A 26,990-nucleotide genomic window follows, 5' to 3' on the forward strand; every position below is an offset into this window, starting at 1 on the left:
CAAATGATGTTAAGTACAAGCAAGCCCCAAATGCCATCCTTCAAGATTTGTACCAACTCAAGAAAACAACCTCCTTGGTTAATAAAGTCATTACAGAATAAGAGTTACTAAATGAGTTAATAAACAAAACAGTAAACGAAAGGGTAAAAACCCCAAGTACAGTATTTAGATTGTCAAATAAATATTTTTTTTAATTAACACATATTAAGCAACCGCCAGTAAATGGATTATTCTACTTTTATTATTATTTTACGTAAAGCCACTGCAACAGAACCTATTCAAAAGAACACAAGTACAGAATAACAACAGAGCACACAGGTCAGAAACTCATGACTGTGAATATAACAATTATCAAATCACAATAACAAAGTCCAGTCAACACATACATGCCAAATTTACTGGAATCCGAGGCTGAATTTGTCCTTCCATGCCTCAAAGGCAGATAAAGGACTTTCTACTTTAAAGCAGTACTGGGGCTATTTGCTGCTTTTGTATGCCTAGATTTCATGTGCTGTACAAATAATTTCCAATTGGGAAGAGACTGACCCTCAATGGTCATGACTGACATGAAAAAAATATGGTATTCACAGCTCTAAATGAAGAACACAATCTCCATTATACAAACTCATGACCAAATAATTGGACATTCTATGAAGGATACACAATCTAACCTTCATATATAGGTCACATATCACAGTAACTTGTTCAATAAACTGTGAATGCAGTAAAGCTTGTGTAAAAAAAGCTATTTTTCCTCCTCACTGATGTCCCATTTTCTTTATGCCCCTAATGTTTACCATTACACAGGTCAGCAAAAGATATGTTAAAATTGTTAGATACTGCAGGAAGGCCTAAAGCAAAGAGTTAATACAGCAGCAGTATGGTAGGAAAAAAATCCAACAGATTGTAAAGCCATAGGGGACATTTGGACCAAAATCCAGAGCATTTGTACAAAACAGCAAAAAAACAGAAGACCTCATGGCACCAACAAAAAGAAAATCCATAATGTGCCTCAGCATGAGTGATATGAAGACCTCCATGTTCACTTAGAAATAAAATCCTTAAACCGTCAAGCTGGAAATCAAATTATTTTTATATGTTTTCAGAAAGATAGAGGTACTTACTATGTAGCTTTAGCACTGCCTTGTACTGTTACGTTCAGGATAGGTATCCAAGTGCCTCTGTACTCAAAGGCAGGTAATACAGTTGCACCTCCACCCATTCCAAGCACTCCTGGACTTGTCTGTGCTGAGCCAGTGTTCCCTGATGCATTGTTTCCTATTCAGGAAAACGAAGTGATAAAATTAACTGATCTAATTTTAGTGATCAGCAAACATTTTTTTTTATATATTTAATTTTTAAATTGAGCTAATATCAACTGAGACTCTGCTTGACAATAAAAAAGACCACCACAAACTATTTCTGGGCTCCCTCTGCTGTCTAAAATGTGATCTTACGTGCAAAGTAGTTATCTTGAAAGGCACAAGGTGATGCTAACTGCCTTATTTTCAGTCAGAATAAAGCATTTCTGTGAAAGGTATAGCAGGACTCATAACATTCTGTAAACCAACTGAACTTACATCACCTCAATAGAAGAATCTTTATTTTAATGAAGAGCCATACAGATATCTAAAAGTATTTGACTAGATGCATCTAGAACTCAGTAGTGGGGAAGAGAGGTTAATCATTATAAGAACACAAATCATCACAAATTTAAAGATTTCAAAAGCAAACACCACAAGAAAAAAAACTCAAAGACAATTGCAACATTTGGATCTGTTCTATGCCTACGTAAAGGAAAGAAACCATCAGGGAAGAGCAGACAATGCACCAACGAACATCTAGAAGGGAATAAATTTTGGTTCCAATTTAAGAAGCCAAAAAAAAAAAAAAAAAAAAAAAAAGCAAATACAAGAAAAAGGAATTCTGGTTTTTATATATATATATATATATATATATGCACTGCCTACATACTGAAGCGTGCTTATACTTACTAGAAGCAGGTACCACAAGTTCAGACTCTCTCTCCAGACAATGAGAAGACCAAAGTCTCCAAGAAAGCAACTCATAGAACCTCATACATCAGTGTAACCACTGCCATTTGGGTATAATTACTTTTAACATATAGAGAGACTGCATGACCTAAAAACACTTGTATGCCTCAAGCTAGACTTTCACCTTAGCAAACACTAAAGGACAGAACTGCACCAAGCAAAACATATGTACTGAATCAAATCAGAATTTATTACTACTAAAAAATGCTGGCAAATTAAAATGATAATATAGACGAGGCTTTACCAGCTTGGTTTGGTGTCACTGATGTGTTTCCTGTGCTTGGTACAAGAAATAGTGACTGGATGAAGGACCCCAGTGCATTCACAATATCACGGAAAACTTTTGTGGAATGTTGCTTCATATCATACGATTGGCAAAAGGATCTGGAAGGTATTTTATAAAGGTACAATAAGTATTTATTATTGAAAAATTATGAACTAAAAGGATGTTTCAACACCACTTCCCTCCCCCCTCCACACTTTAAGAGTAAAAGCGTATTTTAATGGCAAATATCTAGATTAATAATATGCAATAGTTTTAGGTACATGCTCCTTTGACACTGGTAAGACAGAGAAGTTTTAGAATATTCAGATAACTATAAATCAGCCTCTCCTGAATAATAAGCTTTGCCTAACGCTGTATAAGAAACTATCATGAAGAGTTATTGCATTTAAGTTTATATATATATTTATAAAGGTTTAGGAAGCATTTTCCATTAAAACTTAAAATGTTTCTTAAATTTCATGTAAAAGTAAAACTCAGTGCATTAAATACCTTAGTAGCTGAGGCTGTACACAAAGCCTGTGAATAGATTCTACAGCAACAGCTCTTAGCCACTGTGGTTTGTCTGCATCCAGAAATTTAACTAGTAATGACAGGAAGATTTCACATTCTGTTACCTGAAAGATGTAGTTTACAGACATTAAATTAAGAGGAAGAGACTCCTACAAAATATTTTCAAAAAAAAAAAAAATTATTTCATCTTATCATTCTATCACAAGATTTACACAGGATCTATAAAAAACAACTTCAGCGAGCATTTACTCAAAATTGTATAAAAAACATAACTAATAACCATTATAATTTTACCAAGCTAACATCACATATGCAATTCTAGTGAAGAAGGTAAAATCCTCACAGACATTGCAGTAAAGTTTTTACATGTGCTAAAGTAAATAAAAAGGAAAATCTAAAATTTGGAAGGTGTTTTTAGCAACACAAGTAAAATGCCTCTTAGCAGTTATTAACAAGGCACAGTAATCAACATTGCCTAAAGCCCAGGCAAACAACAGAAGATCAAAAGGTTCCCAAAAACCTTAACTGAAAGGCAGCTGAGAACAGAAAAGACAACAGCTAACCTACTCTGAGAATTTATACAAGTCCATGTCTAATAAAATCATACATGCAGAATACATGTAAATACAAATACACATTAGAGGATAAGAATATTTAGACTTATCTTTCTTTGTTATGTGTCAACAGTTCTCAAGAACCTATTCATTCTATTACTGAGTACAGTATTGGCATATACTAAGAAAAAACAAACTGCATAAAGAAAATTTGAACATATTCTTACCAGTAAACTGTAAAACTGCTTAATCAAAACTGAAACTACTCTCAGCAAACGCATACAGATGGGGAAGTATGGTTTCTCCACTGGTGCTGGGGAAGATGATGTGCTGGAACCTTGCCTGAATTTGATATTTGGTGAGAAAAGCTTTATAACAAGAGGGCATACCCTTTCTTTAAGAAGAAAACTGAATTCCTGATGCTGAAAAAGAAAACAGCACAAATTATAACCAGATACTCTTTAATTGCAACCAGTCGCTCTGATTATGTATCTTGTTTGCATTTAATGTTACAGTAAAGCACTCTGAAGTCATGCAAATCTTGGTATGAACTACACACTCAGGAAAAGAAAAGGAAGAATGGCAGACAGCATTATAAAGCTACCATAAATAATGATAAAATCACGTGGTCAAGTTCATACCATGTACCCTCTTCTTGAATTTTGCAAATTTAAATAGGCTGCTAATACATTATTTAATAGATAACTTTTTTTAAATTTAGCTACTGTCTGCTACAATGTGTTATTTAAATGCAGTAGATCCACAAAATTCACAGTTATGATTCCTGGTGCTTTGCAAGTGGGGTGAGGTTACTGTTTTCATAGGAATAACAATGCTACAAACCAAGTTACAGGGCTGTCATAAATCATGCAAGAGAAAAAAACGCATGTTTGGAGAAGATATAAATGGTGAAACAGAATATGGCATACTCTGCAAAATACACAAAGAATAAATAAAGTATAGGAGTAGAAAAAAGTGGATAAAAAGCACAGAACTTTTCTATCATAAAACCCCAACTTTTACAAGCTACAAATCCTTTTTGAAAAGTAGTACTCATGCTAAATCAAAGGAGTTAACAAAGCACCAGTTTTACTAACCACGTGAATAAAACTGTATTCTCCCTCCAAGAACTACTCACTTGTAAAAACACTTGTGGGAAGTCATTGAGGACTGACTCAAGAAGTTCAAGACCAAATGTTCGGGTCATTTCTGTCATACCCACCAGCCAGTAGGGAGCATCAGCATTAACTAACTGACAAAGATCCTTAAAAAAAAAATACAACAGCATTTACATTCTCTGCACTGTCCTGTACTGGCCTAAGTTTTCTAAGTCTATCTCAAAATCTGTACTTTCTCACTCTTTTGTAATGAGTCATTTTCCTATTTCAAAATAATTTTATCTCAAATACTTCTTTTACATAAATTACTAAGTGAAACAGTTTTTAAAAGACATATTAAACTTTGCTGGTATACTTGTAGCAATTTTGTTCATTCAATGCCCTCAAACTCAGTTTGCTAAGTCAAGAAAATTTTTATTGGTGTGATGAATAAAACTACAACTTTTCATTCTATACTCAACTTTAATATACAATTTCAAGAACAAGAAGCAAGACTGAGTTACAGTAGCAGTGTTTAGCTCACAGAAAAAGTAATATTGATTTTCATGCAGATTTGCATGCTTAGCTATTAGGTAAGCTTTATAATAAAAGATTTGCCTAGGTCACTCTGTCTTCATTTTCCAGTCATCCCTCTGGGGTACAACATATCACTGGCAATTACAATAAATGCATATAAGAAAGACTGAGGCTTTAGCTAAGAACCTTATCAATATGCCAACAGAAAATTTCTGGTATTTCTTAGAGAGTTGTAGAAGCACCCGATCATAACTGCAAATGTATATGCTCCCCAACTACCTGAAAAAGCATGTATGCATCTTTAGCACATGGCTTCAGGGTACTGACAGTTCTTCTGTTACTATTTCCTTGAACTGCGACAGGCTGGTCAATAGTATCTGTAAAAACAAAATCAGTTTTGTGAACAAAAGGCACTGTTGAAAAATCAAGTGTTTATTAAGTGTTCTTTAAAATATTCTAGGAGAATGGCCAGGTAATTCTTCTGCAACTTATCATGTGTACAGAAATAAAGATTAGATTGAACACAAAGATCAACAATAGCAAGCACTTCTTTCCAGTAAATGCTCTCTTCAAAATTACTGCTGCCTTTTATTTCACACTCAGTAAAATCTAAGTTACCTTCACCTGAAATTCCTTCACAATACCAACTTGAAGACCAGTTCTCACAGCTTGAAAAATACCTAGGTTCTTTATATTGCTGTACTGATGTGAAGATCTCAACTTCTCTGAATAAAAGCAAAGCTATAAAAGGCACTAAAAATTAATAATGCCTGCAACTTTTAAAATAGTATGTATAGAGTTTTTACTGCTTCTTTATCTGAAAAACATACACATTTAACATGACTCCAAAACACAGGTTACTATAAGCAAGGAGAATAAGAAGTCTGCCCACCTTTGTATCGTTCATCTTCAGCAACCACTCTCTCAAACACAACAGTCACCACCTGCCTCACTGTAGCTGCTGCAGTGTTGTTTGTGATGTTATCTTTTGTGAAGTGCAATCGAAAACAAAGGACAATTGCCTGAAAGGGGGGAAGAAAAAAAAATTACCTTTCAACAATATATATTCATCTTTTAGCTAACAGTCAAGACACCCCAGAGTGAGGAATACTTTCCATTACAGTTTGTCAAAATGTTGCCTGAAAAAAAATCTTTTAATCATTTTAAATTCAATGAACTAGAATAAGTTTTAATGATTATTCTAGACAAAATCATCTTTAATAATCCTTCCCAAAAGTAATCCAGAAGGGGTATTACCTGAAGACATTATGATGTGCCAATAAAACTACAATCATCATACAGAGAATATACAGTAGTCAACCATATAAAAAAAGCACCATGAATGTTATTGTCAAAACAGTATTAGGATTACATGGTTAATCACATAAAGTCTAGTCAGCTCCAAAGCTAAAATGTCATTCCCCTCCTACATTAAATCACAGAACTTTCACAACCGTGTTGCTTCCACTATTATTATTCCTCTCTAAGGTGTGTATTTTAATGTGTCACTGTTCTGGCAATGACCTCAACACAGTTTCCCATTGGATTTCATACTACATCTAAGACATAGTCTAACACTTACTTAATTTATATTGAATTTTGAAAATTAGCATCTCTATGTGTAGTGAAACCTGTATTTCTTGTTCTTTTGTCCTCATTTTGTGCTCTTCCACTTGCATGAAACTCAACCACACCTGACCATAGCACCACATGTTCTGAGACATAAAAGATTCAGAATATTCTTCTGCTTCTTTTTCAAGCAAACAATTTGTGAACTCTGCCCAGATGGTATCTCTGTGTCAGTTTGAAATTTTAGCACACTATCATACACCTCAGGGCTTTCAGAAGATACTGCATGATTCTCTGAGTTAATCTAACAGTATTAGACTGTATTAAGGGGCTTTTCAAGATGGTTAAAACAGTAATTTTCAAGCTGAAACTTGAATATCTAACATATGTCTGGCTCAAACTCAGTTTCTTTAAGAACTTTTCAACATCCTAAAAAACCCCAACAACTTCCAGATATTTCTCAAAAGAATCTTCAGGGGAAACAAACAAACTGCATTATTTTATCCATGTCAAGTAATGCTTATATTTGGTCAATTGAGAACCTCCATCAAGAAATTTTACAAGATACTGCTCCATCAGCAATGGTTTTTTTCTTACCCCTGTCGGAGCCTGCCCAAATTTTACTAGATGCCTTAATCTTAAACCTAAGATGCCTTAAATCTTGTACCTATTGTTCTAGATTTTAATGTACACTAAGGAAATTGTTAGAAATACAGCATTTAGATTTTCCAGTGACTGTATTATGTGAGCATACTTCTGGATCAGGACACAAGACAGAAGAAAGATACCCTGTGAAAGACCTCATCTGACACTGCTGTGCCCACATGCTTCTGTGGTTGGTATCCAAAAGGACAAAGTTTCTAAACATTAGAGAGATGAACTAATAAAGGGAAAAATGTGTTTGGAAGACACAAACAAAAACAGATAAGTGAAACAGGATGCAGATAACAGGAGCCTAAGAATAAGGGCTGGGGAAGGGGAGTGGCAGTAGGGGAGAGAGTGGATATATGGAGGCAGGGGAAGAAGAATAAATGAGGAAAGTAGTGGGAAGCAGATACATGATATGCAGAAGGGAAAGACACAGTGGACTTGGAACAGTAACTATCTCCTTCTATACCACAGACACAAATTTGACAAAACCACAGCACTGCAGGCTGGTAAAGAACATTTACTACTCAATAACTGAAAATCTCACTTTCTGAAATACTTCCATTACCTTAAAAAAATACCCTTCTCCCTAAGAGCATCACACCTCGTTTGGAAAATGAGTGTTATGCAGAACAAAAGAAATAAGGCAGCACTGAAGGTGCTTTAACATAATGACCACTCAAGTTAATAAAGAACCCACTGACCATTCAATGCTTAGTAAGTTTCTATCCTGCCATTTATGTTTTATAAATTTTCCATCACCTTCCTGCCTTTAGCAGACCTTCATAACTTAGCTTCATCTTCCTTGTGTGTTTTTCCATCCTTTGGTTAAGTAAATTGATAATTATTTTAATATATACACATTTAAATAGCTAGGAAACTATTTCATTAAAACTAGAAGCAAAGAAAAACTGAAAAAATTCCACAAGAACTGAATGCCTTCAAAATTATTGTTTCTGTTTTCTCTCAAAAAATGAAAAATAAATTTAAAAAAAATCATTCTTGTATTGAAAAAATACACTGAAGGCACAGCATAATGATATCAGTATTTTAGAATAATTTGTTTAAAGGAAAAGTCTTTAAAACAAAAATTTAAAAATGCAGTCTGGAAGAGGAACTTAGTTTAAACAGAACTTCACAATTCATAGATGGGTAAACAATGTTTCTCCTTCAAAGAGAAGAACTATCTTACAACTTACAAACTATTAAAACGGATCAGAATTTTTTCTCTTGCTTGAAACATAATATCCAAAATGGAACACATTCAATATTATGCAATGAAGTTATTTCACTTCTAACTGAAAGAGCAATAACTGGACTACTTCCAAAAGAGACTGAAGGCAGGGTGGCAGGCAGCTGCTTCTAATATTTGTTTTATTAGTGAGAGCTTACACTGTGCTATGTGCTCTGATTTCAGTTTGAAAACATGCGTATGATGAATGTAGCAGATGAGAAGGATAAGAATTAGCCTAATGCTGTTATTTAAAGGCCCAATAAAGAAAAGTATTACTGAGGATGAATTAAAACACAGATTGAAAAGGAAGCTAAAAGAAATCCTTTTCTCAGAGTCTATATATAAAGACAATAGTGACACGAGAACCAAAAAAGACCCCTCCTTATTTTTTATTACTTATTATATTACTTTATTACTTACAAATGATCTGTATGTAAAATTTTCTCCCTGTATTTCCTCTTGGATATTGTAAATACTGCAGCTGGTATCAAGAAATTCTTACCTTAGACAGTGCTTCATCATGCACGACTGTATTCGTTGTTAAAAGTACAAGAACTGTCTGAAGCAATTTAAGTTCTTCAAGGCTATTTTCCATCAGTTGCCAAAGCATATTAATAATGTTTCCTGCTGCAGCCTACAAAGAAATATTATTTTGCCAACAGTTATGATATTTACATACTGCTAAGTCATGTACACATGTAAGAATAGCACTCCCATAAATGCATTTTTCTGAACTTGCCTGTTTGTCTATACCATAGGATGACATTGAGAACATAAAGCCAATGTCATTGTCAGATGCTACCCAACAATATATTTTAATTAACTGATGACAGAAACCTCTTAATGTGTAGTCTAAGTTAAAGTACTGCACTTTCTACATGGAAATATAGAAAAGGCAGTAAGAAGACAGTTTGTCCTCAAAATTTATTCATATCCAAGAAAACTTTATTGTGTAATTTTATATTATGCAAGCACAACTGAAGGTATATTTTAACAGTATTATTTTCACAAGCTTCTTAGCACACTATATTTGCAGTACCATAACATGTCATGACATTTACAGTTGCAGGAAACATGCATACATTTTATCTGATTTTGAAAAGTAACTTAACCAAAACTTAATACATAATGATAACACACGGAGTAAATTCTGTGGATGATTTAATGAGCTTAGGAATTATATTTATTAAGGACCATTGCCTGTTCTGTTCCTGTAACGTAAGAATGCAAACTGAACGAGCTGGTGTGAATTCTGATTAATTTCCTTCTTGAACTTACTAAACTTTCATCACCTTTTCTTTTTTTTTTTTTCATGGTCAAAATGCTTCTCTTTTAGATTACAATTTTTTAAACACAGATACAAGTTAAATATTTTGCAGACTATGTTCATTAGAATACAAACAATCTCCTAAACAAAGCGTTCACCTTCATTTTGAGACCCGTATTTCTCACATTGAACTCTTGATTTATATAAAGAATAAAATATATATACATCAATGCATTTTTATCAATGTATTTTATCTTACCTCTGAAACAACTTCATGGGACATGAGCCTCTGTATGGCTGCTAGACACAGCTGAGTGATCTTTGGTTCCTTTGTTCCACAACCCATTAGAAAAGGCTGAACTACCTCTGAGCTGTTCTCTTTCAATGCTTTCAAAAAGAGACATGGAAGCAGTCAACGTTTAATACTTTGAAGAGTACAATGCAAAATATCTTAATTGTACTTATTAACACACACACAAAAAAATCTCCAGTGCTGGAAATTTGGGGTTTGCTCTTGCACCAGAGGGAAAAGTCAAGTGAAGAAGGACACTGCACTGAACCAGCTCACCTCCACAATTCCCCTGGGTGAGGCTGAAATCCCAAGCACCTTCTCCCTTACACACTCAAGTGATTTTCTCTTTCCAAACCATCCATTTAATCCATTTGGTTTGTAGGAAGCTGTAAGGTTCTGCCCACTCCACTCTGGCCTTGCAGCAGTGAGCAGCCCCAGGCTGGAAGCCTCCTCCTTCTGCTTCATTTCCCCTTGGCACCCAACTCAAAAGCAGCTCAAAGTGTGGCATGGACACACAGATCAGAGCACGTGGCACAAAGCAAAATGCCACCCACAAAACAAGAGGAGAAAGAGACTGAACTGTTTGTCTCCTGGGTACAGACACCTGGCTGTGAGTTTTAAACCTCTGTTTTAGTAAGAAAGGGACATTTCTTAAAATGAAGCTTTGTCAGGAAAAAACACAAGTTTCGTGAACTTTCAGCTCCTGGGGAATTTCTGAGGAGAAAAAAAAACTTCACAATGAACACAACATTCCACACTAACATTTTAAGAAGTCTTCCCCATAAACATAATTCTAGAAATCTGAGATAAAATTCTTTTTAATTTTTCTCTTTAAAGAGAAAATATTTCTGAAAGATGACTCTGACTGATCAGTGCTTTTTTGTTTGCAGGTTCAGTTGTTGAGTCATGCAAGGTATTAAGATTTTAGCTGCTCATCACCATTTCAGGTATTACGAATTTCCTCAAAGCTCAATGTGTGTTCTTCCATTGGATTTCATACACCATGTTTTAGTCTACATGTGATAAGAGAAATGTGTTCATGAAAAGGTTTCACACCCATTTTTAGAGCATGGATCTTATGACAAAGAAACAAAAACTACATTCTCACACAAAATGGAGACAAGATTTTATTTCTTCTACAGAGCAGTTTGAAGTTTGTGTCTCAAGAAGTTTGTTATTATGTATCACTACAACTAATTTGGAAAAAAAATGAAACATCAAGGTAAAAAGCTACAAAAATATAGTTTAGTGATATTTTTTAACTGAAGCACTAACTAACATGACATATAAGTATCTATGAAAAGGATAGGCTGATATAAATTATCAGATGCCAACTTTCTATGAGAGAATAGTTCTTACGTGGTAACATAACACAAATCAACCCTGAGTTTTGTCATCCTCTTCAGAGCCAGTATAGGCTCTATGTCCAGTTGGCAGACCTTGCACTAAATGCCTAATCAAAAACTACGTAAGTATCAGCATAAATGTGAATGAACAGGTATTTTCATTGCCTGTTTAACAATCTTCTTTGATTTCAGTGTTTGCTTGTGTGGGGTTTTTCTGGGTTTCTTTGGTGTGGTTTTTTTGTTTGTCTGTTTTCTTGGGTTTTTTTATTTAGCTACAAAGCAAATAACCCAGCTTTTAAAACATACGTTATAAAACCTATCCACCAATACCATTCTCCTAGGAGATACACTGTGATTTTCAAACTAAAACAAAACATAGGCTACTTCATAATGGTCCCAGTTAAGAGATGTAATCTAGGCACAGATTCACAGAATGGTTTGGGTTGGAAGGGACCTTAAAGATGACCCAACTCCAAGCCCCCTGTCATGGGCATCTATTAGTCAGTGTCTACATGTCAGCTGTATGCGTTGCTTCCTTTACAGCCTATGAACACATGAACAACAGATCCTAAAGAACTCATTCTAACCTAGGAACAAATACTTCTTCACTCAGACAGATTTCTCAACTACCACTAAATTCTAAGCATTATGCAGAAAAAGAAAGCAACATTTTTACAAAGATACCACCAGCTATCTATCCTTAACATAAGACTCATAATAAAGTACTGAATGGCAAATCCAGCATGAGAATTAATATAAACCTTTCACAGGTTCCAGTAAAAAAGGTAACTTCAGAACAGCATCTATACAAAGATTTTTACTTTACAAAGCTTCAAAATTAATGTTTGGTAGATCTGGTTTGGTGTTGATAATTAGCTTCAGTCTTAAAATGCAGAAAAATTTTGCAAGTCTACTTCCACTTTGCTACCAAAATTCTGGAAGAATATATTAAAGAAGAAATTTATCATAATGTACCATATCTAAAAAGAAGTTTTGGGAAGGTAAAACATAATCCTTAATTCCATCACCAAGATTTTAATTCTTTAACAAACAAACAAACAAAACCCTTCTAAAACATAAATATGAATTGCAGATATCAGAACCATGGGGAAGCAACTTCTCACATTTGTCTCTTGTGATATCAAGCAAAAGCTGAGTTCTTTTTGAATTACTCAAATCCTCATAAATAAATTACAAACCATGACAGACTGGCAAGAATGAAGATTTGAAACAGCTCAACTTAACTATTCCAAGAGAAAGAAATAAGTTAGATCAGTGACCTCAGAGTTCTGGCAATGTAAACACATCTCACCATACCTACTACTTCTGTGTATTTGTCACATTAAGATCGGATCTATTTTGCTAATAATGATAATCCTACACAGTGTAATACTTCAAGAAAATATCACATCAGCTTATTCTAAACAGATACAGTTGTTCCTGTGTATTTTAGTGATGTGACAGTTTACATCAAGTATAAAGGAAACCTACATTCTGATCAAAACACTTGTTTTGTTACTAAAATGTCTGGTAGATATTCCTAAATCATCTAGCAGTCAAAAAGTATCTACTTCTCTTGTTTTCACAATTACAGTAGCCTTTTGCAGCTTTATTACTAAAGCATACATATTACCTTCCTCTCCCCCAAAAAATGTAATTATCACATAGAAGACAATAGAGATCTTGCCATTTATTTATGCACAAGATTAGGTTACAACCTCTACCTTGAAAAACACAAGAGTCCATAAAGAACTGGGACCATTTAATAGCATTATGTCTAAACTGTAGAATGTTAGGATAACGTGCAAGCAAAGTATATGCTCCCCTCTGTTCCACAGTTTCTTACTGGGAAGAAAATTATTACCCTATTAGCAAAATTAACTAAAGAAAATAACATTTAGGACCAGGTTTTGCCAAATCTTGTAACAACATATCTAAGAATTTTTTTTTTTTTTTAATGAATGAAATAAATAGTAACTACATTCTAGTTTAAACATTAAAAAAAAAAAAAAAAAAAAAAGTACTTACAAAATTTGACCAACTAACAAGAGAGTTCCCTCAAAAAGACTTAAGTAAAATTGCCTATCCATGGTCAAAATCAATGATCTTTCACATCTCTTCACTTTGAAATTAAGATTTAAAACCGAAGAATTTTGCAGGATTAAAAGCTTGCTTTCTAAAATAGAAAGTTCTTTACACAGTAATATGTCAAAGAAAGCTTCCCAAACAACTAACTAGAGATTTCTTTTGTTCATTTGTGTATTTTGGTATAGCTGACATTACCTGGCATAGTTTTCCCACTTATGTCAGCGTTCATGACAGCAGTAAAAACAAAGAAAATAAACAAATAAAAAAAGAGGCATTAAAGTGAAGTATGGAGGGGTGGGACTGCTACTTCAAATAATTATAGAAAAAGCCTCCTTATCAATACTGGGCTTACATACCTTAAAACAAGAAATAGTTTTACATCTGCCTCATTAGGATCTTTCAAACAATTTAGCATTTTAAGGATTTGAACTACACTATGAGTAGACACTCAAATATTAATATAGGGACATTCAAACCCAGGCAAAGGCTTTACTGGCAATTGGCAAGAAGCCATCAATTTACATGATATTTAATAAAGGTTAAGAAAATCAGAGACAGTGTTTTAAGCACTTACAAACCTGACGCAACTCGTGAGGTATCTCAGGTCCCTCAGTGGTTTCTTAACAATGGTAAATCTTAAATTGAATGACCCTGTCACAGATCAAGATGTATTTTTGCCTGCCAGGCACAAGGCAAGACTTTCACCCTAAACACACAGATGAGGCTCATACTGCATAACTCCACACAGAGAACTCCACAACAGCTGCAGTGAATGTAGACACAGAATAAAACATTGAGAACTTGGGAGTCTAAGCATTTCATACTATTTTTCTAAGTAGATGCTTACTAAGTAATGCTAAGTAGATGGCTTACTTTTGTAGAGCCAAAACTGAAAATAAAGACCTTCCTCAGCATCAGTATAGCACTAACATGAAAAATTTTCATGCTGTTCAATTTTTTGCTAGGTGCCCAGCACTGATATGGCACACATTAGAAGACATGTAGGATTACTACACATTTCCAAGACATCTTTTTAACATTTTGATCTGTAAACCAAATTTATTTCCCCCACAGCATCCCAAATAATTACCTGCCAAAATATCAGTATTCCGTGCAGCTATGGTTTTCACTTTTATTATTCCAGATTCAGCAGCCTGGAAGAGAAGAAAATAAGTAATTTACATGCTGTTTCATACATCAATATTTGGAAAGGAGTAAGAACACTGAAGACAGATAAAAACATAGAGTCTCAGAGCAAAGATGTTTTTGTAGTGTTTTCAGTAAACAGACCTAAAGCAGAAGTGAAACCTTCTAGAATTCTTTTCCAGAATTCCATGGGAAGGGGTATATTCAGTTGTTCAGAAGTTTTAGCAACCACGATTCTCACTGTATTACCTCCCAGTCCAATGAATGCAAAACCCCCTGTTATAGTCTCTGTACAGTTTTAAGCTATGAAACAATTAACATGATACATAATCTGTCACATTCATCAGGTTGGGGTGCTGAACGAACTGAGAAAAACAGTAATTGTATCAGTGCTTAGTTTAACACTTAAGCAATGTAATCCAGTTAATAGACTGAATGGGATGCATGACACTAGAATATTGTCACTGTTCCAGGTAGCAGTATTTTCCATTTCAAAGCTCACGCTGCTCTGACAAGATGTATCAGAATGAAACCCATTTTCCCATGGACTTCGTCTCCCAAATGCCCTATACAATCTACCCCAGAGCAGTACTACAAGGAAGTCTTCCTGACACACCATACAATCCACAGCAATAGTTCCTTCCTTTTCACCCTAAGTGTGACCTGACAGACCACCAGCATCTTCCTCTCCCTCATCCCTTCAGCAGGACCTGGGGGGATAAAGATGCACAGACTGCCTGGACACCAACCAGGTGCAGCACAGCTGAGCAGCCCACGCTGGAGATCACAAATTCCTACCAGGGAGCAGCAATTATCTCTTCAATTGTCCATAAATGATTCCCTGCATAAATCACTGGAGTAATGTTCTCTAAAGAAATCAAACCAAGCTGAAAATGTAACATCAAGAATCTGAATTTCAAAACTATGATTCCTGACAAGCTTTTTGTGCAAAACACAAAGATACATTGCAAATGGTGCCATTGCATTTTTTAATTCTGTTGATATGGTATAATCCTCCGGAAGCAATTCAAGAAATCCTGTTCAACACACTGTGCATTAAAATAAATATAAGGCTTTCCCAAGTGATAGGACTCAAATTGCTGGAAAACACTGTTCCACCAAATTTGAAAGCACATTTCCTCTCATTTCAGCTTTGTATTTCTGTGTACTTCCCACATTTCCATTTTTCCTCTGATACTACTATTTAAAGTGTGCCATCACTTTATAGAACAGATCAGAGAAGCAAACTGTGGCAGCAGAAACAACAGCAACAGTACATAAAGTTCTACCAAATAATAGTATTTCCCCTCCATCAAAACATTACTTCAACAACATTTCCCAGAAAGTCAGCTTAAGATGAATGTACGAATCCAAAATCAAATTAACTAAAATTTCATAAACATATTGATCAAAAGACCTAAATTAGAAATGTGGAGCTGAAATTTTCAACTTCTTGTTTCTTTTAATTTCCCAACACAAACATGAAGGACTCAACACTGCCTCATCAGCAGTGAAGAGGTTCATGACATTGTGTGTTTGTTTAAGCTTTGCAGAACGGTGGTTTCTACTTTAAAAATACAGATAGAATAATAGACAGTGTCTGAACATACAATATGCTCAAATGAGTACAAAGCAACATACAAATACATCTTTCACATAAGTAAAACAAGGAGCCAAATGCAGTTCTCATTTATTTTAATTAAGTTAACTTAATGTGTTGAAGTGTCTACATTTTAAGTCATTCCTCATTCTTCTTCAGTCATAAACTGCCAGCTAATTAGAGGGGGGCATCTTGTCACAACAAATTGTTCCTATTAATTAATATGAAGGATTTGTCACAGTCCAACTCCAATTATCTTCACATGAAACCTCATCACAGCTACTTGCTACTTGCTACTTTCTTTCTTACCAAGTGACAAATCCACTTGGAATCAAAGAAACATTAAGCCTGCTCACATATATGAAATTCTTCTGCTTGAAGAAGGAAAAAATTATTTGCAATATAATGTTTCCCAGTTAGTTGTTTCCATGATAGTTTTTTATAAAATACTAAAGGTAAATACAAGGTAAAACAAAACAACAGCCAACAGAATCTTTACTACTGCTCTGAATATAACAGATTTCTCCATGAAATAGAGGAAGTTCTACGATTATCTGCATCGTGCTGTGATTTCTATTTAGAATCCCAATCCAAAATGCTTACAGATAAAAACTAATCCCACTGCACACATCCAACAAAAAAACAAACAAAAAAATTCCCAGTATTTCACTATACAAGTAAGTAAGGCCATACTAACATTTACAAGAAATAACTTTAGTTGATCACAAATAACCAGTAGAAAAAATGAGAGTATTAATAGCTATGGCTATTTTGTATACATCAATATAAAACTGTATTTGGATTGCATCCATTTAACTTGGCAAATTGAAAGAGCTCTTAATAGATTTTGTTTACAAATCTACATCAATTACTACAGCACTCTGCAGGACCATGCCCCGTTAGAAAAGGATCTTATAAAAACACTAATCAAGGAGATGACTAGCATCATACTCTTTATTTATGGGTACAAATGTCATAACTTACTTTCACACAAATATAAGGCATCATGTTCTTAAAGCAGTCACTGCTTTTAAAGTAACATTATTTGTTTCCGTTAGCATCACATTTTATAGCAGTATAATTAGCAAGTACATTATCTGTTTAATTTTACGAAGAAACAAATACACACAATTCTTGTAAGGAAGCTTAAAGTGTACCTGAAACCTTCAGTCAATCAGACAAATAGACTTCCTATTCTGCTGCTTTAGTAACTATGAAATGAACTGAAATAAAATGCCTCAAACACACACTCACCATATTGAGTTCTGCTTCATGTTTCTGCTAAAGCAACTAAAGCAGCCAGTTTGGGGAGAGGAAATATTGATGAAGAACAGAAACTGACTCTCAGACATAGCACATATTCAAAGTTAATCTCTTCTGGTACTCTGATTTAGTCTTAATCAAGCAGTCAATAATCTCACAACAAAATTCAACAAGACCTCCTGAGCTCAAGCACTTGCCCTATTATCTTTATCCTTTCTTGGAACTTGCTAAGTATTTGCTAATTATTCAGAAATCACCCTTCACAGAAATCAAATGCAAATGGAGAACTTATATACAAAAGAGTCAAGACACACATGGTGCAGTTTCAAGAAAACTGAAAACAAGACTGTGCATAATAATATCTACCTCCTAGCCTCAAAGTTCCTGTCCCAAGGTATTAGCCTGACAACTTCCACAGCTCCCTGAGAACCTCACCCTAAAGCTACGTTACACACAGCAGCTCTCTGCACAAGAGAGACCAGGAGGTGGAAATTCACAAAGACAATTCAACCCTAATTTTAGGAGTTTCTCAGATGCAAAACTCTTCCCCTACTTGTGGGTTTTTCGGTCTTCAGTTCAAACAGGGAAGAACTTCAGCCAAATTTTTGGAAATTTTAACCTCTGTGTAGGGCCAAAAGCACCAAGCAGGTAACAGAGACAGGCAATGTCTGCTCAGGCACTCAGCAAGCAAAGACTTAACCCACCCTCAAGCAGGATCAACATTTTCCAACATCCAGGTCAGAATCAAGAGCTCCATTTCTCCAAATCATAGTCTGTGTGCACATATTTAAAGAACCATAACTCATAAATAGGATATGGAGATATAAGGATAACTGGGGTACACAACTCCACTAACTACTGTCCAGGACAATGCAAAGCAAGCCACTCATGTCAGCAACAGAGCAGTTCTGTATCTGAAAGGCACTGCTTCCTCAGATCTGTCTTTCAGGGACACTGTGAAAGCTCTTAAACCCAACTGCAGTGGATCAGCCAGTCCATGTTACCCAAAGATACCACTATAGCTAACTCCAAGACAATGATAACGTTACCTGGCAGCCCAATGCCACAATGAGTAATGGCACAGTGTACGCTTGAACACAGAACTGTAATTATTTAGTGGTTTATTTTTCACAGGGAAAATATTGTGGAAGCCCTACTGCAAGGTGGCAATGCACATGGACAAGAAAGTAACGTGCCAGAGGGTCAGATGGGATGTGGTCCAACAGCACATGAGCTGCTCCACAGTAATCCCTATGGACCTGCCCTTACTCTGGGGTAAATGTTGAAGAGCCACCCTTGATACACTGCAGAATAACAAGACTGTTCACCTTTCATCAGAGAAAAGATGACACAAAATTCTAATCTCTTACCAATGATCCTTTTCAGAAAGAGAAAAAGAAACACCAAACCACTGTCTCTACTGTCTTTAAGCAACTTCTAAAAAGTTCTTTACAAGTTTTCAAAAAGGGTTAAATTGCTGATCTTCAAAAAAATGGTATTTCCCAGGTAGGACCAAAAGTCAGCATCTTTTTCTATTTTTAAACTAAAAATTATACACACACATAAAAATAGTTAATGTAACAAGCAGGCATGTGCTAATTTGTACTAAGGCTTGACCTAACTTTAAATATGTTTTTGTACAAAGTTTGAATTTTGGTAGGGATGTTACCAAAAAAAAAGAGATAAAGAATTTCCACCACTAATACTTTGAATAACCCTTTTGTGTTTCAATTGTATGCTCAGAGCAAATTATTCTCTCTAGAGATATTACAACTGCCGTAAGGTTTTCAGCTTTTAATACATAAGCTTTTGATTGCTCTTTTCTGAAAAGAAAAGCATTCAGGAATGCTTCCAGGAATGATGTTCTGTGTTTGTGCTTACATTACACTGTTTGCCAACCTTTTACTAAGATTGGATGAGAGTAACATGTGTCATCCATGGCCACTTCCACATCTATTACATGAAATAAAAAACATTTGGTTTGTTTTGTTTGGTTTGGGTTTTTTTTCTGTTCAGCATTATCTGCTTTTCCAACTGGAACACTATCCCTATAACCAATAGTTTAGATAAAAGATCCTGATGTAAAGTGCAGTTTCACTTCACTGCTATTCTGGCTTGCTTTGCAAAAGCACATTCTGGACCATTACTATACTGCTAAACTATTATTTGGAAAAGGACAGGCTCACAAAGAGCTCCACACTAAATCAACCTCATGAAAGTATTTGAGTGTATCACGTTGGTAAAAAAGCACTGTATTTGCCTTCTGTGTTTTCTCCTTCCTCCTCAGGAGTACAGTCCTCACTCAGCCCCTTCCCTTTTATAGATGCTCATTCTACCTGTGATTTAAACTGTTGAAACACAAGTTTTTATCTGACAGCACTGTGCACTCAAGGGGATTTATTATATTGAGTGGTTTGAATATATTTGGCTTAAAGGATGCTCACATTCTACTGCCTTGGAGCAAAAACTATCAGCAGAACCTCTGGGAATAAAGCACTGCCTGCCACAGAGGCAGGTCCAGGCACCAAGCTCATGAACCTGCTACTTATGTCAGCTGGACACATACAAGCCCATGCACTCAGGGGCCAATGTCACTGAAAGAACACCCTCTTTCAAAGACATGGTGATGGGGAAAGGTTAGTGATGACAGGGGAGAAGTAGGCATCACACACATCTCAGGGGAGGGCACGGAAGAGCATTTAGGGCACTACAGGCCAGTCACTTCACACCACTCCCTGGGAAGGTTATAGAATAAATCCTCCTGTAATCCACATTTAGGCACGTGCAGGACAAGATGATTAGAAACAGCAAATACAAATTTAGCATGAGCCTCACCAACTCCACTGCCTTCTAACAATGAAATGATGAGCTGTATGGCTGAGGAAAAAGCACTATTTGTATCTTGACTATAGCAGAGCCTTTGACTGTAGGGACACAATTGGAAATGGCATCAAAACGATGAGATATGGACAAATGGACAATAAAGTGAGTGGAAGATCAGCTGAAAGGGTCATTAGAAATGCCATAAAATACAGCTGGTATTGAGTTACTAGTGGTGCTCCTCAGGGATGGATACTGAGGATTATTAGCATTTAATATCTTTATTAGCAACCCAGATAAAGGCATAGAGGATACAGACATATATAAAATGCAGGGTACTGTTCAACATACAGGGGGTGCATTCAGAGGAACCCAGACAGGCTGGTACCAAATTCATACAAAGGCCAATGCAAAGTCCTGCCCCAGGCATCAGTACAGGCCAGGGGCTGACTTTGCAACTAATGACCCAGGGTCCTGGTGGACATCAAAGTGGAACCAAGAGCCAGCAGGGAGCCCTTGCAACAAACAGGGCCAACCACATACTGGCCTGTATTAACAAAACAATAGGCAGCTGGTCAAGGGAAGGTAACACTCCCCTCTCTTTGGCTCTTGTGGGATTGCAGCTGGAGTAATATGTCCGGGTTTAGCCTCCCCATTGCAAGAAAGACATTGGCATGATGGAGCAAGTTCCCTGGAGGTTTACCAAGTCAGCCTGGAGGTGGAGAACAAGATAGGGAGATGTTGCCAGAGCTGCACTTGTTCAGCCTGAAGAAGAGAAGACTAGGGGGAAGGCTTGTTAAACTCCACAGCTTCCTAAAGGGAGGCTGTAGTGAAGATGAAGCACTTCATGATGGCTGTTCATAAGATTAGTTTCATCCTGGATATATGTACAAAGAGAAAGAGAGCAGGGAACACTGAAAGCAATAGTGCTCCTGTCAGATCACTTCATACTCTACAGTTCCTGCACAAGTTTCTCACTATAGTTTTTCTTCCACAGAATCTTACCAATCATAGTAAAATAATATTGATTTTCCTATAAATTGAAACTTTTATTTCAATAAGCCCCTTCCACTATCACAAAACCTTCAATACAAAACCAACAACAGTTTTCCAATTTTTAAAGTTTGGAATCACAGATTTATGTGAATTGCTGAAAAGCCTGATTCTGATTCTTTTTTTTTTTTTTTTTTTTTTTTTTAATAAAAAAATTATCATGTTTGCTGGTTTTCTTTACATTACCTTTATTTGATATATACAAGGCAAGAACAGCAAACAGACCATTAGTCTCTATTAATTTACAAAGTAGTTTCTTCAGCTGTTCAAACTTTACCCGAGACAGATGCAAACACTCTGGTTTAATCTACATCATGATCTACTTGTGCTCAGTGAAGGAAATTGTGTGCATTCTGATCCCAACAACAGGCACAAGAACTGAAGATACTAAACTACTGAACTCCAGTTCCTGCCAAACTTGACTCTGCTCAAGGATGGTGCCATTCTCAGATCCTAGAGCTTCAATGCATTTAGAAAAAAGAAAAGAAAAAGCAAAAGCATTAATTGAATCTATCCCACATTTTCTCCATCAATTCAAGATTTATGATATTGTAGTTTTGGTTTTAAAAAACATAACCTTACTCACCTCCCACTACAGTGCATCTCTAACAGTTGCCCTCATATTAAAAGTGCTCTTTCACCTGACAGGAGTGACTACTCCTCTGGTCCATTAATCTTCTGAAATTGTCAGTTTGCAGCATCAGCAGTGACTTCAGAATCCTGAAGGTTGATCATCAGTAATGTCAGGAGGGGTACCAGTGTTATCTAAATTGCTTCACAGCTGTTGCCTCTGAAAGTACTTCACTTGATATGAATGTGGAGGTTAAGATAATGAAAAACAAATATTTAATATCAGGCGTTTTCATTTGACAATCAAAATACTAAACAGTTTGGGCACTAGTTCAGAACTGGAGTCACCAAGAATTTCCAAATTCCACTACACGCTTCCTATATAATCTTAAGGAAACCATAGGAGGCTCGCAGGCATTCAATAAGAGATTGAGATGCATAACTTTAAATATTTATAGACTCTTATTTCAATTGAGATTTAGCCTCTGCTGAATGCTCCTTAATTCTTAAAGCCTCTCCTTAAGCCAGTTCAGCTGACCTGCTAGCAGGGGCTGGCTCCATACAGAGGCCCAAGCTTAGACCTCGCTGTTTGAGACAATTCCATGGAATCAGAAGACAATCCCACACTCTTCTGGACCAGCTGTTGGAACACAAGGAATAAACATTACTTATCTCAAGTGGCTAAGATACCCAATGTGCAGGTGGCAGACTGAATCAATCCCCTGGCTACAAGATCCTCTAAATAGTTTTTCTTCTTCCCTGATAGTATTTCCATAACAAACCAAGCCTGTGCAATCAGTGAAGGCAATTTTGACACCCAAAGTTAGACACCTTAATCCTACACTGAAATCAAACTTGTAAAGCTTACAGACTGTGACACAGAAAATTTAATTCATTTTTTCATTCATAAAATTGCAAGGTATTACACGATGGAGAAATTTGATCTATATGTATGATGTGAATCATTTTTGAACACGACATTTCAAAGACAATTACATGAAATGTAGGTTTTAGAATAAATCTTGGTGCTTAGAACACATTTGAATAGATGATGGGTCCCTAGAAACACGACAGTACATCTTTAAAAATGTATTTTTTTAAACATATTGTTGTTCACAGATCAATACAAAATTAAAAGCACAGCAAAATTAACGGGTTCCAAACATGAATCTACCAGACACGGCAATTGGTAAAGATCAGGAATTATAAAAGAACTGTAGGAAATATTAGAGATCACTTATTTCAAGCTACCAGTTCAGCTACAGGCTGGCAACTAAAGAATGCTACAGAATAATATCCAGTCACATGCACAAAACACATGCTTGAGTGCAAGCTGCCTCATTACAACCTGCATTTCACAGAACATAGTTTCTACATTTCAAAAGAACATGCAAATTATTAGTTAAATGAAGACACATTAAAGAAAACAAAAAACTCTACAGTATTTGCATTCTTCTGAATTAAGGCTGTGAAGACCTGAAAATTAACCAATCTGGAAAGTTCAATGCATGCTAAGTTCCCTGTACGGTAGTGCACTGGATTTATTTAATCAATTTTTTCAAAAGAATAAAGGGGGAAACCCCTAAACTTGGTGTCTCCGACAGAAAATGGTCTACCTACAAAGGTTTTTTCTTTGCCAGGTCCATTTGTCTCACTTTTTTGCTGTAAGAGTTGCTTGAATACGGAGCACTCAGAAACCATTCAATGCCAGTAACATATCAAGTGACTCAAACCCCCAAATCACAAGGCATTTCAGCATGTTGTTTTCTTTCTCAGCCTTCTCTACTTTGTGTACTGCACTACACACAACAGATTTTCTGAAACATTGTTACAGAACAAACAGCTAACATTCAGACATATTTTTCTCAACTGTTCCTTCCAGTTGCATCAGGAATCCCAGTGATAACTTCAACATTATAAATGTAATCAATCGATCTTTATCTCTTTAGCACATCTAAATTTTGCAGTACATCCTCAGATTTAGTTTCATACAGCTACCCAGTGACATCAGAGAGATTCCCTCAAAGGAAAAGCTTCCCAACTCATTTTTTGGCATCAGCCCCAAGACATGTTCCATGTCTTCAGCATATCATTCCAAAAGGGGAATGATTTAACCTGTCCTATATGTCAATCAGTGCAGAAAAGGAAGACTCCAAAGGAAGACATGTATGAATAAAACCTTTGTTCACACAACACAACAGCCCCTTAGGAAGGGCAAATCTACTCTTGGCTTGGAGAGCCCGCACCACTTCTACTCTAATTAAATAATTTAAAGTTTGCTTTGCCCTTAAGTCACTCCAATACAAACTCTTTTAACTTTTATCCCTGGAATTTTGTAAGGCTACTTGTCTGAAAACAGAGTTACTTTTAAGAGAAGGAAAATAAAAGTGCAAAACAGTATGGTGTTTTTTTTCCTAGATATACCAAATTAATTTACAATTTGCAAATCGTAAAATTAATTTACAAAACAGTTTTTTAAAAAGTCTGTATGCCAAAGGCATGTTCAATAACCAGTTAAACAAACACAATGCTCCTGGTTCAAACAAATGTCTGGAAAAGACAGTACAGAGAGGCTAAAATTATCTTTCAGGAGTCTCAAGAGAGCACTTCAGCTGGCCAAAGTATTCAAAGCTAAAACTGTGCTGCTCTTCCAGGTTGAGGGATCTTGATTACTATTTCTTTCCCAGCCCCACTCTTCCAAATGACTGCAGCAGCAAACAGCCTAAACCACACAAACACCTGCAAGCTGTGACACAGCTGCTGAGCAGAGGGCACACCCCAGCCCACCGTGGGTCTAATCCAGGCCAAGCTGATGCTACCAGGGAAGGATGCAGCCCCTGCCTGCCCCAGCCCTGATAAGAGTTACTTTTTTCCTGTGTGTTTCTGGTTTGTTTTTTTTTCCAAGCTCATTCTGCTTTTGCTGCTCTTGAAAAGTCAGGAAAGGAGTCAACATAGAGACTACAAGACTACTAGAAAGCTGAGAGTGTTGGAGTGGGTCTGTGTATACAAGGAGTTAGACAGATTGGAGTTCATGCTGGGAACAACTTGTTGAGTATATTTATTTTTCCTCTTAAATCCACTATTTCTGCTTATTGTGCTTCCCCCTTGTATTTCTAAGAACACTTATGCAGTGAAACTATCTAACCAAATCAAAAGCTATTCAGCACTCTAAACTATTTTTAGTTTTGTGGTAAGAGAAAATTTTTACTACAGCTCACTACAGAGAGCACCACAAGCTTCCCACACATCCAGCACAGGCTCCAATCAAAAGACATCAAAAATCCAGCCATCAATAGGTTAAAAGATTTTTGTAAAGCTTGATGCATACGCCAATAAGTCAGTATAGAATTAGAAGCACTACAACACTCTCTAGTACAGAGTAAAGTCTAGAGCCCACTGTATTAAAATAACAGAATAACAATCAAGTAGTATTGTTTCCTAGGAGAAATGCCAGATTACTTAAGATAACATGAGCATGTCTGTGCCTGTACTGAAGACTGCTTCATCCTCTGTAATTTCAAGCTCCAAAAGATACTGTTTAATTTACACTTGACCGGAGAGCTTCTATTGCATCCCTGGTTGATGTCTATTTTTCCAACTGGGAAATAAAAATACACTGTGAAAATACAGATACATTTTTAAGTTATGTCAACATATAAGCAATGTGGTATATAAATGCTAATATAAACAGTTTTGGCATATCACAGACATAACCACCAAATCCCTCCTTGGTCACAGTACACAGCTTTCACACTTAATACAGTTCTGTGGCTGGTGCTGATCTTAAAAGTATCAAACAGAAAAATCACCTAACAACCAGCAAACATGGGTATGAATTCTAATAGTTACAGATATATTCCCTACACCCTTAAGAAAAATAAGTCTAACATCTTAGGTAATCCCCAAACATTGCCAGCAATGTAATTTCAAACCCACAGATTCTTTCTGCAGCTCCTGTTCTCACTGTATTAAGCAACACCACCTAGGAAAATCCTACTTGGGTAGTATTTGTCACACAGAGCAAAGACAAGGTGGGGATGGCTTTGGGGCCAGCAATACATTGTTCTTTCTTAGTTAGAAGTTCTTTCTAACTAACAGGAAGGAAGTTTGCTACATATTTGTGCCATAAGTCTAACATAAGGAGAAACTCTAAATTCTGTGTTTCCTAAGAGATTATAAGAGCCAGAAAAAGAGCCAGAAAAAGCCTCAGAATCCAGCCTTGTAAGTGCCTGAACTTAGAACTACATGATTTCCACACAAATGTGTCCTACTAAAATACAGACTCAGAAGTAATAGAAAAATATGACAAAGAAGTGCTATAACCAGTGTAGAGTTCAAGTTCCATTTCCAATAAGGATTTAAGACCTTGATTCCAGCCCCTCACTGAGGAGAAGACCTAAATCCCACAGTTTGTGGAATCCCACAGCCTGATCCACCCCCTGCCTCCCCCCAGAATTAAAAATTCCAATAAATCTTTTCAGCTGTGTCACCCACCCACCTGTTCAAAGAATATTGCTTTGGTCTCTCTGTACCTAATAAATTTTGTAATAACACACGCATTAGAAAGATCTTTAAAAAGTGAAAATGAAAACCCTATTAATAAAAAAAAAACCAAAACCAGACTGGTTTTATTTTCATACCACTTTCCAACCCATTGCAGTACTGCTCAAGAAAGGATTCACTCAAATCCATTTCAGCAACATGTAGAATTGAGAACTACACTACAACTTCTATCAGCAGCAAACCTATCAGTTAAGTTCATTTTGCAGAATAGTAACAGTATTAATGTAAAAATCAAAAGCACAGAATAGACAAATCATTTTAGAAATGACTGATGATAACAAATAACTGTGAGCAAAATTCCATCAGAGATTGGAAAGATCATTTGAAGCAGTTTGCCTTCATAAAGAACCTATCAAATCTAACAGCTATGATACAGCTCATAACTAATGATTCTGGACTAGGAGTTTTTCAATAGCTTTATCACAGTAAGATAACTTTATTAGGTGACATGGAACTTTACACATCAGCTGCACGATAAACCCATAAATTACAC

At 35.9% G+C, this 26,990-nt stretch overlaps 1 protein-coding gene across 9 annotated transcripts in view; it reads right to left on the reverse strand.

The window, feature by feature from the left end:
* The window catches only part of MON2 (MON2 homolog, regulator of endosome-to-Golgi trafficking), a 67,840-nt gene that overhangs the window by 37,434 nt on the left and 3,416 nt on the right, over window positions 1-26,990 (reverse strand). For 7 of the 9 annotated variants that reach the window (XR_011723902.1, XR_011723901.1, XM_071733509.1 and 4 more), the window contains exons 2-11: window positions 14,573-14,636; window positions 10,016-10,143; window positions 8,992-9,123; window positions 5,931-6,060; window positions 5,318-5,415; window positions 4,543-4,668; window positions 3,632-3,826; window positions 2,830-2,954; window positions 2,299-2,438; window positions 1,125-1,278 (exon numbers count right to left, since the gene is read on the reverse strand). Coding sequence is in view for 7 of the 9 variants with exons in the window: in XM_071733509.1 (XP_071589610.1) it covers window positions 1,125-1,278; window positions 2,299-2,438; window positions 2,830-2,954; window positions 3,632-3,826; window positions 4,543-4,668; window positions 5,318-5,415; window positions 5,931-6,060; window positions 8,992-9,123; window positions 10,016-10,143; window positions 14,573-14,636 (1,292 nt within the window). In the remaining 2 variants the exon portion in view is untranslated. Of the gene's footprint in view, window positions 1-1,124; window positions 1,279-2,298; window positions 2,439-2,829; window positions 2,955-3,631; window positions 3,827-4,542; window positions 4,669-5,317; window positions 5,416-5,930; window positions 6,061-8,991; window positions 9,124-10,015; window positions 10,144-10,324; window positions 10,542-14,572; window positions 14,637-26,990 lie in introns of those variants that run through there. The other 2 variants (XM_071733511.1, XM_071733510.1) reach the window with 2 other exon arrangements.

Source organism: Heliangelus exortis, chromosome 1, assembly GCF_036169615.1.
Source record: "Heliangelus exortis chromosome 1, bHelExo1.hap1, whole genome shotgun sequence".
Taxonomy (NCBI): Eukaryota; Metazoa; Chordata; class Aves; order Apodiformes; family Trochilidae; genus Heliangelus; species Heliangelus exortis.